Source organism: Babylonia areolata, chromosome 21 (assembly GCF_041734735.1).
Source record: "Babylonia areolata isolate BAREFJ2019XMU chromosome 21, ASM4173473v1, whole genome shotgun sequence".
Taxonomy (NCBI): Eukaryota; Metazoa; Mollusca; class Gastropoda; order Neogastropoda; family Buccinidae; genus Babylonia; species Babylonia areolata.
The window spans coordinates 55326701-55338876 of NC_134896.1; the positions used below are offsets into that span (position 1 = coordinate 55326701).

The window sequence follows — 12176 nt, forward strand, 5'->3', positions numbered from 1 at the left end:
GTCACATGGATACGGTCAGTCCCATGTGGGACTGAGCGGGTGAGCACGGGCAAGCAAGCATTTGTGTGTGTGTGTGATCGGAAGTGATTTTAAAATATTTTCTTATTTTACTTGGATTTCATGTATCTTAATGTTAATGTTCTAATCTTATTGGCGTGACATATGTTATGTGCATGCATACGTTGTTTGTGTGTGTGTGAGTGAGTGTGTGTGTGTGTGTGTGTGTGTGTGTGTGTGTGCATTTTACTTATATATACGATTTATTCCCTTGATGTTTTTATTTATGTATTGTTGTACAATACCTTATGGTCTTAACGTGTGTGTGTGTGTGTGTGTGGGTGTGTGTGTGGGTGGGTGTGTGGGTGGGTGTGTGTGCGTGCGTGCGCGCATGTCATTTTTAGTAATCTTATACCCTTTTTTTGTTGGATGTTTTCATTTGTTAATATTGTTGTGCAATACCCTATTGTCTTAACATGAGTATGTGAGTGGGGGGGGGTGGGGGGTGGGGGGGTTAGTATATCGTCAGCTATTGGGAATTCTTATTTGACTAGTTTTAATCTCTTCTTATGTTGCGCATGATTTTATGCCAGTGTTTACAATGAGCCTGTGATTGCACAACTTAATTTCCATGTGGATTAATAAAGTGTTTTTGATTGATTGATTGATTGATTCCTCCTCCTCTCTGTCACATGGATACGGTCAGTCCCATGTCTTCCTCCTCCTCTCTGTCACATGGATACGGTCAGTCTCCTGTCTTCCTCCTCCTCTCTGTCACATGGATACGGTCAGTCCCATGTCTTCCTCCTCCTCCTCTGTCACATGGATACGGTCAGTCCCATGTCTTCCTCCTCCTCCTCTGTCTCATGGATACGGTCAGTCCCATGTCTTCCTCCTCCTCCTCTGTCACATGGATACGGTCAGTCCCATGTCTTCCTCCTCCTCCTCTGTCACATGGATACGGTCAGTCCCATGTCTTCCTCCTCCTCTCTGTCGCTGTCACATGGATACGGTCAGTTTCCTGTCTTCATGCTCCTCTCTGTCTCTGTCACATGGATACGGTCAGTTTCCTGTCTTCCTCCTCTCTGTCTCTGTCACATGGATACGGTCAGTTTCCTGTCTTCATGCTCCTCTCTGTCACATGGATACGGTCAGTTTCCTGTCTTCCTCCTCTCTGTCGCTGTCACATGGATACGGTCAGTTTCCTGTCTTCCTCCTCTCTGTCGCTGTCACATGGATACGGTCAGTTTCCTGTCTTTCTCCTCTCTGTCGCTGTCACATGGATACGGTCAGTTTCCTGTCTTCCTCCTCTCTGTCGCTGTCACATGGATACGGTCAGTTTCCTGTCTTCCTCCTCCTCTCTGTCGCTGTCACATGGATACGGTCAGTCTCCTGTCTTTCTCCTGTCCAGTCACATGAATATGATCAGTTTTTGTTCTTTTGCCCCACCATGTAGGCAGCCATACTCCATTTTCGTGATATGCATGCTGGGTATATTCTTGTTTCCATTACCCACCGGATGCTGACTTTGGATTTCAGGATTTTTAACGTGTGAATTTCATCTTCTGCTGTGCATTTACACGCGAAGCGGGTTCAGGCTCTAGCAGGTCTGCACATAAGATGACCTGGGAGATCAGAAAAAAAAACTCCACCCTTTCCCCCCCACCAGGCGCCCTTAACCGAGATTTGAACTCGGGACCCTTAGATTGAAAGTCCAACACTTTTACCACTCGGCTATTGTGCTGGTCACCATGTGTGTGTGTGTGATTTTTTTCTCTCTCTCTCCGTATTATATTTTTTTTCATTCTCAATCTGCTTACTTAAAAAAAAAAAAAGAAGAAAAAAATTGTCTAATTATTTATTCACTGATTTTATGATGTATCCATTTATTTGTTTATACTTTTTTTCCCCTCAAGGCCTGACTAAGCGTGTTGGGTTACATTGTCGGTGGCCAGGCATCTGCTTAGCAGATGTGGTCTGGTATAGTGTGTATATAATAATAATAATAATAATAATGGTATTTATATAGCACTGAATCTTGTGCAGAGACAAATCAAAGCGCTTACGCACCAGTCATTCACACGCATGCATAACTCTAAAACTGTAGAAACTAAAGACAAGGAAGAGGCAGGGAAGGGAGGCTGTTTTGGGAAGAGGTGGGTTTTAAGGCCAGACTTGAAAGAGCCGAGTGTGGAGACGTGACGAAGCGAAAGAGGAAGTTCATTCCAATTGCAAGGTCCAGAGCACAGAGAAAGAACGGCGGCGAACAGTCGAGTGTTTGAATCTGGGTATGTGTAAACAGAGTGGATCCGAAGCCAATCGATATGGGCTTAATAATAATAATGGATACTTATATAGCACACTATCCAGAAATCTGCTCTAGGTGCTTTACAAAAACGCTTTTGTTAACATAATACATCATATCTATGTTACATACACACACCAAAATGTGACTACACACACACACACACACACACACGCACACACACACACACACACACACACACACACACACGCTGCATACATACATTTTAACATACATGTGTATCTAACAGCTACCCTAACACATACGCACACATAGGCAGGCACAAACTTACATAAACGCACGCACACGCACACACAATACACATTCATATACAGGCATGTAGTTATGTACACCTACATATGTATACACACATAGTCAAGCACAGCTAACGCAAAGGAAGTGGACCTGCAGCAATTGAACTTGTCCAAACGCAGTGACACCTCCTTGCCTTACTGAAGTGAACTGTAATGAAGTGTGCTGTGTGTGTTTCAGTGAAGGAGAGGAGCCTGGACAAAGCCCAGGACGTGCTGCTGCAGTACGAGGAGGAGATGGTGCAGCCCAGCGCCAGAACCCTGCGATTCCTGGCCCGCAGTCTGCAGGCCGCCGGTCAGCCGGTGCCCTTCGATGTCCCCGACTTCCAGCCTCCGGTCTGTGTGTGTGTGTGGTGTGTGTGTGTGGGTGTGTGTGTGTGGAGGGGGGGTGGGAGGGGGGAGGTGGGATCAAAAGTGGCTGTGTGAGTGAGTGTGAATTAGTGAGAGTGTGTGTGTGTGTGTTGTGTGTGTGTGTGAAAGGGTGTGAAGTGTGTGTGGTGGAGTGTGAGTTAGTGAGTAAGAGTGTGTGTGTGTGTGTGAGAGAGTGAGTAATCTTGAGTGTGTGTGTGTGTGTGTGTGTGTATGAATAACATGTGATGATGATGTGCTGTCTGACAACAGTGACATGCTGTATGATGACAACGACGTGACGACAGTGACATGCTGTGTGACAACAGTGACGTGCTGTCTGACAACAGTGACGTGCTGTATGATGACAACGATGTGACAACAGTGACATGCTGTATGACAACAGTGGTGTGCTGTACGACAACAGTGACATGCTGTATGATGACAACGACGTGACGACAGTGACATGCTGTGTGACAACAGTGACGTGCTGTATGATGACAACGACGTGACGACAGTGACATGCTGTGTGACAACAGTGGTGTGCTGTACGACAACAGTGACATGCTGTATGATGACAACGACATGACGACAGTGACATGCTGTATGATGACAACGACATGACAACAGTGACATGCTGTATGACAACAATGACATACTGTATGGCAACAATGACAGTGATGTGCTGTATGATGACAATGACATGCTGTATGACGACAATGACATGCTGTATGACAACAATGACATGCCCTACGACAACAGTGACGCGCTGTATGACGACAATGACATACTGTATGGCAACAATGACAGTGATGTGCTGTATGACGACAATGACATACTGTATGCCAACCACGCGCAGAAAGCAGGCCGAGGTAGTAGAGGCAAAAAAAGCCCCTGAATGGCCATGAACATTTTTTTTTTAAACTTCTAAAAGTTACTTGCGTTTGTGGTAAAATGAAATTGAATTCCTCCCCCGTGCATATCATCTATGAATGTTGGTTAGTAGTTATAAAAACCGGTTTTGCCCTCTTTCATAATTGACGAAAAAATGTGCCTGATGAGCAGAGGGAAGGCGGAGGGGGGAGGAGAGGCAGAGTCCCAGAGGATGCGGCAGCTAAGACGACAGCGGCAGCAGCAGCAACATCAGCATCATCAGCGGCAGAACAAACGGGAGCAGGCGTTCCTCCCACAGGGGACACAGCAGCAGCCACACAGCTGAGAGAGGCTGTGGAGAGAGGAGATGTGGACGCTGTGATGGCCACCCTGTCACGGTCAGTGTGTGTGTGAGTGTGTGTGTATGTGTGAGTGAATAAGAGTGTGTGTGTGTGTGTTTGCATGTGTGCGAGTGTGTGTGAATGTGTGAGTGAGTGAGTGAGAGAAGAAGAGTGTGTGTTTGTGTGTGTGTGTGTGTGTGTGTGTGTGTGTGTGAGTGTGTGTGTATGTGTCAGTGAGTGAGTGAGAGAAGAAGAGTGTGTGTGTGTGTGTGTGTGTGTATGTGTGTGTGTGTGTGTGTGTGTGTGTGTGTGTGTGTGTGTGTGTGACTGAGTGAGAGAATAAGAGTGTGTATGTGTGTGTGTGTGTATGTATGTGAGTGTGTGTGTGTGTGTGTGTGAGAGAGTGTGTGTGTGTGTGTGCATGCACATGTGCGTGCATTTATGACAATGTGTATGTGTGTGTGGGAGTGTGTGCATGTGCTGTGTGTGTGTGTGTGTGTGTGTGTGTGTGTGTGTGTGTGTGTGTGTGTGACTGAGTGAGAGAATAAGAGTGTGTGTGTGTGTGTGTGTGTGCATGTGTGTGAGTGTGTATGTGTGTGTGTGTGCACATGCGTGCGTTTATGTCAATGTGTGTGTGTGTGGCAGTGTGTGCGTGTGCGTGTGTGTGTGTGTGTGTGTACACACACACACACACACACACACTGAGACACAGACACAGACACACAGACACACATACACACACACACACACACACACACACACACACAGACACACACACACACACACACACACACTCACTCACTCAGACACGCACACACACACACGCACATGCACACACACATGCATGCACACACGCACGCCTGCACACACTCACACACTCACACACACACACACACACACACACACACAGAGAAAATCTGATGGTTTTATTCTGCCCACAGTGACAGCACAATTCTGGCCCAGGCGGTTGAGCAGATGAAGAAACCATGGCCTTCTGAAGGTGAGAAAGGAGTGATGCAGCTCCCTTTGCTTTGTGTTGTTATCGGCTGCTGGCCTCTTGGGAAGTGGCAGTGTGTTGGTGGTGTGTGTGTGTGTGTGTGTGTGTCTCCACAGTGCTGTGAGTGTTGGTGGGTAGAGAGTGGTGTGTGTGTGTGTGTGTTGTGTGTGCATGTCAGTGATTGAGAGAGATATTGAAAATAACAGTTTTGTTTTATGGAGAGTAGTAGTTACCACATACATGCTCTGGCATCTTTACATGCAACCATTAAAGCAACAACAACAACAAAAAAAAAAAAAAAAAAAAAGAGAGAGAGAATTTAAAGTGAAGACTAAAACGCCATGTCACAGTGACACACACTGACCCTGTGCTCTGTGGTTGCTCAGTGTTTGATGGTGTAGTTGTCTTCAGTTCACAGGCTGCCACTCACACGCTCATTTGTATCTACATGTGGGCCTATACATGAAAGGACATTTGGGCTTGTACATGTATGCCCGTTTGGGCCTATGTACATCTGTGCCCATTTGGGCCAATACATGTATGCCCATTTGAGCCTATACATTACATGTACGCCCGTTTTTAATCTGCCATTTAGGCAGTCGTATGCTGTTTTCAGGAATATGTATGATAGTTCTGTTCATTTTTTCTTCTTCATGTTTAATGATATTGATACTTATATAGAGCTTATTATTGGACAGAGACCAGTCTGTAAGCGCTTTACGTACACAGTCATTTGCACAACAGGCTGCCTACCTGGGTAGAGCCGACTGACAGCCACCATTGGGCGCTCATCATTGGTTTCCTGTGTCTTTCAGTCAGGTTCAGTCATGCACACATGTACCCCAAAAGACATGTAACATTTTATGTGTTTGACCATTTTGTTTATTTACCCCGCCATGTAGGCAATAGTACTCTATTTTCTGGTGTGTGCATGCATTGGTATGTTCTTGTTTATATAACCCACCAAGCGCTGACATAGATTACAGGATCTTTAACGTGCGTATTTAATCTTCTGCTTGCGTATACACACAAAAGGGGGTTCAGGCAAAAGCAGGTCTGCACATATGTTAACCTGGGAGATCGGAAAAAATCTCCATCCTTTACCCACCAGGCGCTGTTATCAAGATTTAAACCTGGGACCCTCAGATTCAAAGTCCAGTGCTTTAACCACTCAGCTGTTGTGCCCGTCAATCATGTTCGGCATGTGTATACACATGAAGGGGTTCAGGCATCACCAGGTTGACCTGGGGGATGAGAAAAACTAATCTTCTCCCCTTAACCCAGCATCAGACACAGCTGGTATTTGAACCCAAGGCCCCTGGATTGAAAGTCTTGTGCAGGGACCACTCAGCTGTCCCATCTGTCAGTGTTTGACGTGTTTTGAGGCAGTCCCACACTTCTTGATCACAGGTGTGTTTTATTCTTTTATCCGAAGGCCCCAAGTGCAGCATGTGCTTAGTGCACATAAAAGAACCCACGACAATGAAAGGGTTGTCCCTGGCAAAGTTCTGAGGAAAATCTAATATATATATATATGTGTGTGTGTGTGTGTGTGTGTGTGCACATGATAGAACCCTGACTGAATGACACAGGAAACAAATGATGAGCGATCAAATGCAGTTTTCAGTCGGCTTTTCCCAGGTAGGCAGCTTCTTGTTCTGGTGGTCATAGTCGCACACAACTGACTGTCGTACATACACAGTGAAGTGTTGGCTCAGAGATAACGCATCCACCTAGGAAGTGAGGAAATATGAGCACACTGGTTCGAATTCCATAGTCATCAGTATTTTCTCCCCCTCCACTAGACCTTGAGTGGTTGTCTGGACGCTAGTCATTCGGGTGAGATATTAAACCGAGGTCCTGTGTGCGGCATGCACTTATGGCACATAACAGAACCCACGGCAACAAAAGGGATGTCCCTGGGAAAATTCTGTAGAAAAATTCACTTCGATAAGACAACAATAAAATCGCAGGCAGAAAGAAAAAAAAAAGGGTGTTCCCGCTCAGTGTAGCGATGCGCTCTCCCTGGGGAGAGCAGCCCAAATTTCACACAGAGAAATCTGTTGTGACAAAAAGAGTAATACAGTAGTATACAATACAATACAATAATGCTAATAATAACAATAATTGTAACAATAATAATAACAACAATGATGAGAATAACAATAACAGCATTGTGTGTGTGTGTGTGCGTCAGGCCTGCAGTCGGTGTTTGAACAGCTGGGTCAGCAAGGGAACCTGGACGCCCTCAGCGCCGTGGTGGAGAACCGCTTACCTGTCAGCCTGAGGAACTCCCTGAAGGCACAGGTCTTCAACGCCGCCGTCAACAGGTGAGAGGTGCAATACACAGAGACACAGAGAGAGGGAGAGAGAGGTGACTGGTGAGCCTGAGGGTTGACGTGTGTGTGTGTGTGTGTGTGTGTGTGTGTCTGTGTGTGTGTGTGTGTGTCTGTGTGTGTGTGTGTCTGTGTGAGTGTGTGTCTGTGTGTGTGAGTGTGTGTGTGTGTGTGTGTTAGGAAAGGCTGCTCATGTGGACAGGGCCAGTGCAGTTTTATCCAAGACCCCATGTGTCATTACAGGGTTTCCTGAAATAAGCAAGTCTTGTTATACCTTGACAAGTCATGTCTTGTCTTGTCAAAGTCAAATGAAGACACTGTATAAATTATAACGATATTGGAGGAGAAACACAAATGGAAATAGTATGAAAACTTGTTGGGTTTTTTTGTTTTGTTTTTTTGTTATGTGCTTGCCTAATGTGACAAAGCGATTTCCTCTGCGGTTATTGCATTTCCATTGACTAATTATGCACACCCCCTAAAACGGAGTATGGCTGCCTACATGGCAGGGTAAAAACGGTCATACACATAAAAGCCCACTTGTGTAAAACATGGGAGTTGCAGCCCACGAACGAAGAAGAAGAAACGCTCGGCTGTTACATCCAAGGCTGACGTGGCTGATCAGTGGGCCGGCCTCTGAGCCCACTGGTGGGCTGACTGTCAGTGGTGGCATCGGACGTGCTGTGTCTTCTGCAGGGTGCCTGCATGAACTTTGCCTGACCTCACTGTCTGTCTGTCTGTCTGTGGACCAGTGGGCGTGGCCAGGAGGCGATTGACAAGATGGTGTCATCGCCTAGCAACAGTGCCCGCTACCTGACCTTACCTGCCCTGGAGAAGCTCAGCACCACGGCTCCCCAGCTGTTGGACACAGGTGGGATTCTTTGCTCTGGGTGTGGGTGTGTGTGTGTGTGTGTTTGTGTGTGTGTGTGTGTGTGTTCTCAATTGGGATTTGTCGGCAGTCTTTGTTTGTTTGTTTTTAGAGGGGGGGTGGGGGTATTTTTGTTTTGGTTGTTGTTTTTTTGATGCTCGTGTAGGTATTGTTACATATGTATTTGAGTGATGATGCTTGCGTGATGGGGTGATGAAGATTCTGCTGTGGAAGTCCATTTAGGACTTGCAAAGACGCATCTGTGACGATGGATGACCCCTGACTGTGGTTCCGGTCAGTTAACTAGCCCATTGCGCTCTCAGCTCTGGGTAGGAGCCTGCTGCAGGCCTTCAGTCCTTTCCTTCTGTTAGGGCTCGAACCTGCGTCCCTCCCAGTCGTCAGTCGGCATCGCTAACCGCTTCACCATGGAGGCTGGTTGCTTTTATGATCTTTGGTGCAGTGACGCCAGCTGTGCCAGTTGGGCGGTGTTTTGTTATGACCATTTGCAGTTTGTTCCAATGTTTTGCCGAGATGAAAATTGTACTGAGGAGTTTGTTTCAGGCTAGCTAGTGTCAGCTGCCTGCTTTCTTATAGCAAGGTGCATGGTAGTTTCAGGATGGTTGCCCATATGTCGGTCTTTACGGACAAAACATGGTAACCGGGGCATTATACATGAGGAAGAGAGTTACATCCACCCTGTGTGATGGTGGTGTGTTTTGTGACAAAAGAAAGGATGGAAATTGTGACCCATCTGAGGTCCCACAGGAGAGGCCAGAGACACATTCACATGTCTTTGTGTGGCGGCCTGGACGCTAGTCATCCAGATGAGGTGAGAAACGGAGTGCCTGTCTGCAGCATGCTCTCAGCACAAGTAATAGAACCCACAGGAAGAACAGAGTTGTCCCAGGCAACATTCTGAAGAAAAACCCCACTCTGATATACCGTAAAGTTTGGTCTATACGCCGCGACTTTTTACTCCAGCTTCAACCTCTGCGGCTTATACAATGATGCGGCTTATTTGAGGATTTTAACGATCCCGGGAGTGTCACGTTCTCGTCTATTCTTAGCTGCCCTTCAACTCACCAAAATCATGATTTCTGTCCATGAATTTTTGGATGAGCTTCAGGATAGTGTGCTAACTGTTCCCCTTTTATAAATCAAATCCACACACTTTAAAGCCTTCAGATCAGCATTCAGTTCTACTCTGCTCAAGTATACACCTTCATCATGCCGAAAACGCGACATTATGCCTATGATGCAGCCTTCAAATTGAAGGCGATCGACCTAGCAGATGACAGTGCAAGCGACGAACCAGCAGCGACCTCCACCTTAATGTTCATGAAGTGAAAGCGAGGCTGAAGTCAGTGACAAGATGGCAGAGGAAGCTGTGCTGGTTCTTTTCAAATCAGATACTGAAGACGAAGATTGCAGTGGATTCAATGAGCAGGATGACGTTGAATAAATGTGACTATACCTAAATTATGGATCTTATTTTTGTTGTGTTTTTTTTTGTTTTTTTTTTTTGGTGGCACTAGCAGTATTTTCGCTTGCTTTTCTTTGTGTTGTTCCCGCTTGTGTTTATTTCATAACCTACAGTATTGACAGCTCTGTAGTATCAGTATGTGTTCCAGTACCAGAAATAAGTGTGGCTTATTAGCCAGTGCGGCTTATGTATGTATCAAGTTCAATTTTTTTCCAAAATTTAGTGGGTGCGGCTTATATACCAGTGCCCTCAGTAGACGGAACTTTACGGTATATGTGTGTGCATGCAAATGACTGAAGCCTGACTGAAAGACACAGGAAACCAATGATGAGCGCCCAGTCGGCTGTACCCAGGTAGGCAGCCTGTCGTGCAAATGACTTGTGTCTGTATAGCACTTGGTCTCTGACTGAAGAGAGGCGCTATGTAAGTGTCGGTAACAAAGTCCAGTGAAGTGAGGGTAACCAGCAGGGTAGAGACTTCTTCTTCGTTCATGGCTGCAACTCCCACGTTCACTTGTATGTACACGAGTGGGATTTTACGTGTGTGACTGTTTTTACCCCACCATATATAGGCAGCCACACTCCGTTTTTGGGGGTGTGCATGCTGGATATGTTCTTGTTTCCATAACCCACCGAACACTGACATGGATTGCAGGATCTTTAATGTGCGTATGTGATCTTCTGCTTGCATATACACACAAAAGGGGGTTCAGGCACTAGCAGGTCTGCATATATGTTGACCTGGGAGATTGGAAAAATCTCCACCCTTTACCCACCAGGCCCTGTTACCAAGATTCGAACACTGGACCTTCAGGTTGAAAGTCCAACGCTTTAACCACTGGGCTATTGTGCCTGTCATTGTAGAGACAATGCGTGCTGTTTCAGTGGAGAGCGTGGTGCGCACCATGTACACAGAGAGGAAGTACACAGAGCCGCTCAGCATCCTGTGGTGCCACTACAAGCACAGCGGCTCTCCCCGCGCCGACCAGATCATGAAGGTGGGTACATGCGTCACACTGACCTGTCTGATCTGACTGTGGGTACACGTGTCACACTGACCTGTCTGATCTGACTGTGGGTACACATGTCACACTGACCTGTCTGATCTGACTGTGGGTACACGTGTCACACTGACCTGTCTGATCTGACTGTGGGTACACGCGTCACACTGACCTGTCTGATCTGACTGTGGGTACACGTGTCACACTGACCTGTCTGATCTGACTGTGGGTACACGTGTCACACTGACCTGTCTGATCTGACTGTGGGTACACGTGTCACACTGACCTGTCTGATCTGACTGTGGGTACACGTGTCACACTGACCTGTCTGATCTGACTGTGGGTACACGTGTCACACTGACCTGTCTGATCTGACTGTGGGTACACGCGTCACACTGACCTGTCTGATCTGACTGTGGGTACACGTGTCACACTGACCTGTCTGATCTGACTGTGGGTACACGTGTCACACTGACCTGTCTGATCTGACTGTGGGTACACGTGTCACACTGACCTGTCTGATCTGACTGTGGGTACACGTGTCACACTGACCTGTCTGATCTGACTGTGGGTACACGTGTCACACTGACATGTCTGATCTGACTGTGGGTACACACGTCACACTGACCTGTCTGATCTGACTGTGGGTACACGTGTCACACTGACCTGTCTGATCTGACTGTGGGTACACGTGTCACACTGACCTGTCTGATCTGACTGTGGGTACACACGTCACACTGACCTGTCTGATCTGACTGTGGGTACACGTGTCACACTGACCTGTCTGATCTGACTGTGGGTACACGTGTCACACTGACCTGTCTGATCTGACTGTGGGTACACACGTCACACTGACCTGTCTGATCTGACCGTGGGTACACATGTCACACTGACCTGTCTGATCTGACCGTGGGTACACGCGTCACACTGACCTGTCTGATCTGACTGTGGGTACACGTGTCACACTGACCTGTCTGATCTGACTGTGGGTACACGTGTCACACTGACCTGTCTGATCTGACTGTGGGTACACGTGTCACACTGACCTGTCTGATCTGACTTTGGGTACACGTGTCACACTGACCTGTCTGATCTGACTGTGGGTACACGTGTCACACTGACCTGTCTGATCTGACTGTGGGTACACGTGTCACACTGACCTGTCTGATCTGACTGTGGGTACACGTGTCACACTGACCTGTCTGATCTGACTGTGGGTACACGTGTCACACTGACCTGTCTGATCTGACTGTTCACTGCCTGGCTGCCTGGCTATGATGATGCACATTGGGAGTAATTTGGGGTAACAGATTTTGA

At 46.9% G+C, this 12176-nt stretch overlaps 1 protein-coding gene across 1 annotated transcript in view; it reads left to right on the plus strand.

Annotated features, from left to right (window-relative positions):
- The window catches only part of LOC143295849 (leucine-rich PPR motif-containing protein, mitochondrial-like), a 76779-nt gene that overhangs the window by 58603 nt on the left and 6000 nt on the right, over window positions 1–12176 (plus strand). Inside the window, exons 28-33 of the mRNA XM_076607499.1 lie at window positions 2795–2949; window positions 4027–4232; window positions 5117–5175; window positions 7370–7502; window positions 8261–8379; window positions 10744–10856. Of these exons, the coding sequence (XP_076463614.1) occupies window positions 2795–2949; window positions 4027–4232; window positions 5117–5175; window positions 7370–7502; window positions 8261–8379; window positions 10744–10856 (785 nt within the window). The remainder of the gene's footprint in view (window positions 1–2794; window positions 2950–4026; window positions 4233–5116; window positions 5176–7369; window positions 7503–8260; window positions 8380–10743; window positions 10857–12176) is intronic.